This window comes from Amphimedon queenslandica, unplaced genomic scaffold (assembly GCF_000090795.2).
Source record: "Amphimedon queenslandica unplaced genomic scaffold, v1.1 AMPQUscaffold_12827, whole genome shotgun sequence".
Lineage (NCBI taxonomy): Eukaryota > Metazoa > Porifera > Demospongiae > Haplosclerida > Niphatidae > Amphimedon > Amphimedon queenslandica.
The window spans coordinates 29578-31111 of NW_003546937.1; the positions used below are offsets into that span (position 1 = coordinate 29578).

Here is a 1534-nt window from a genome sequence, read left to right on the forward strand (position 1 = left end):
ATCAGATCAAATTTGATACACAACATGAGAACATGCATATTTATCAGTACAATCAAATGAAGTATGACATAGTATACATTCATATTAATCTTGTTCAATTATAGACTAGTCAATACAAAAATATATTTATGCTGATAAAATAAAATTAAAAATCCAAAGCAATAGCATTTTTAAAATCACAAAATAAAACCAAAATAAGGTAAAATAAAAAATATGTCAATTTCTTATTCCAATACTTCTAAGTAGTGAAATTGGAATATGTCTCAAATGAATCTAAGTAGGTCAGTACAATCTGAAATATCACTTGATATTGTTGCTAAAAAAGAACAGTATTTATCTTACTAAAAACACCATACAAAACCATAAAAACACAATTTTAAAACTATTTTTATTCAGGTAGAAAATAACTATTACATAAATCATTATACTTACAACAGTCTGTACACTGCCTGGTTTTTGAATACGTTGACTTTTGAGTACTTGAAATACATCAATGACTCCTTCAGTTTTACATTTATTAATTGTTGTAGCAGCTGCACAAAACATTGCTGAACGACTAACTGTATCACTATAAAGAAGGAAATAAAAATCAATATTTAAATCACATTTCTTTCTTACCTGCAGTGTACTACAATGCTTGTGTTTCCTCTTTTCCTTTGTGTTCTGTACATTTCTTCTATTACCAACAGTATAGTCTGAGGGTTAGTCAACTTTCCAGTTGAATCCCAATTTGTTATCTGATACTGTGTTACACTTTGCGTAGCACCAGTCTATATAATTATGAGAATTAGTACTTGTATGCATGTACTATTATTTGTATCTTACATTGGTTTGTTTAACTTCAAATTTCCTTTCAATATATCCATTATGCGTTTCTTCACTCAATAGTTTAATATTGTATTCTCCTAATATCATTCCACTTGGTGTTGAAGGCCAGTACTGATAGCAAACTTCCTACAATAATCATGACAAATATCTCAATAAAATGTTCATTTTTGTACTGCTAACTTGATTGTTTTCATTTTCATGGCATAGCATTACAATAGCAGTCACATTTCTATCATCAATCATCTTCCAGAAGTTTCTAGCTGTATTAAACATTGGACTCTCTGCAATTATGAATGCTTTCTTTTCTTTGTAACCCTAAAATGATAAGTATATACTTATGATACAAGGAACTAGTGACAATGCATTACATTAATAAAAGCTGCATTGATGTAATCTGGATGCTCTCCTTTAAGGGGTACTCTGTAATTATCAGCTGTGAATAAAACAAAACATAAATGGTTTACACTCTTAATTTTTGCCTATACATACGTGGTAGGAATTGCTTTGATCTGTTCTTGTCTTTATTCTGTGATGCAATATTATGTGTCACTTCATCTGGTCTTTGTGTTACCTGCTGCAATACCTAATTGATGGGATAATAACATTGAACCTTTCTATAATAAATAATACAGTAAATTGTTCTTCATAACCAGTTTGACCAGTTTTAGTATTAGGTTCATTCATCCTGTTGAATACAATACGAGCA

General features: G+C 29.6%; 1 protein-coding gene across 1 annotated transcript in view; it reads right to left on the bottom strand.

Annotated features, from left to right (window-relative positions):
* Positions 1-215: 215 nt before the first annotated feature.
* The window catches only part of LOC100637767 (receptor-type tyrosine-protein phosphatase alpha-like), a 3642-nt gene continuing 2323 nt past the window's right edge, over positions 216-1534 (bottom strand). Inside the window, exons 9-16 of the mRNA XM_020002815.1 lie at positions 1459-1534; positions 1318-1411; positions 1197-1261; positions 1009-1143; positions 826-954; positions 619-770; positions 433-568; positions 216-316 (exon numbers count right to left, since the gene is read on the bottom strand). The exon at positions 1459-1534 is cut by the window's right edge and continues 56 nt beyond it. Coding sequence (XP_019858374.1) covers positions 239-316; positions 433-568; positions 619-770; positions 826-954; positions 1009-1143; positions 1197-1261; positions 1318-1411; positions 1459-1534 — 865 coding nt within the window. The 3' untranslated portion in view covers positions 216-238. The remainder of the gene's footprint in view (positions 317-432; positions 569-618; positions 771-825; positions 955-1008; positions 1144-1196; positions 1262-1317; positions 1412-1458) is intronic.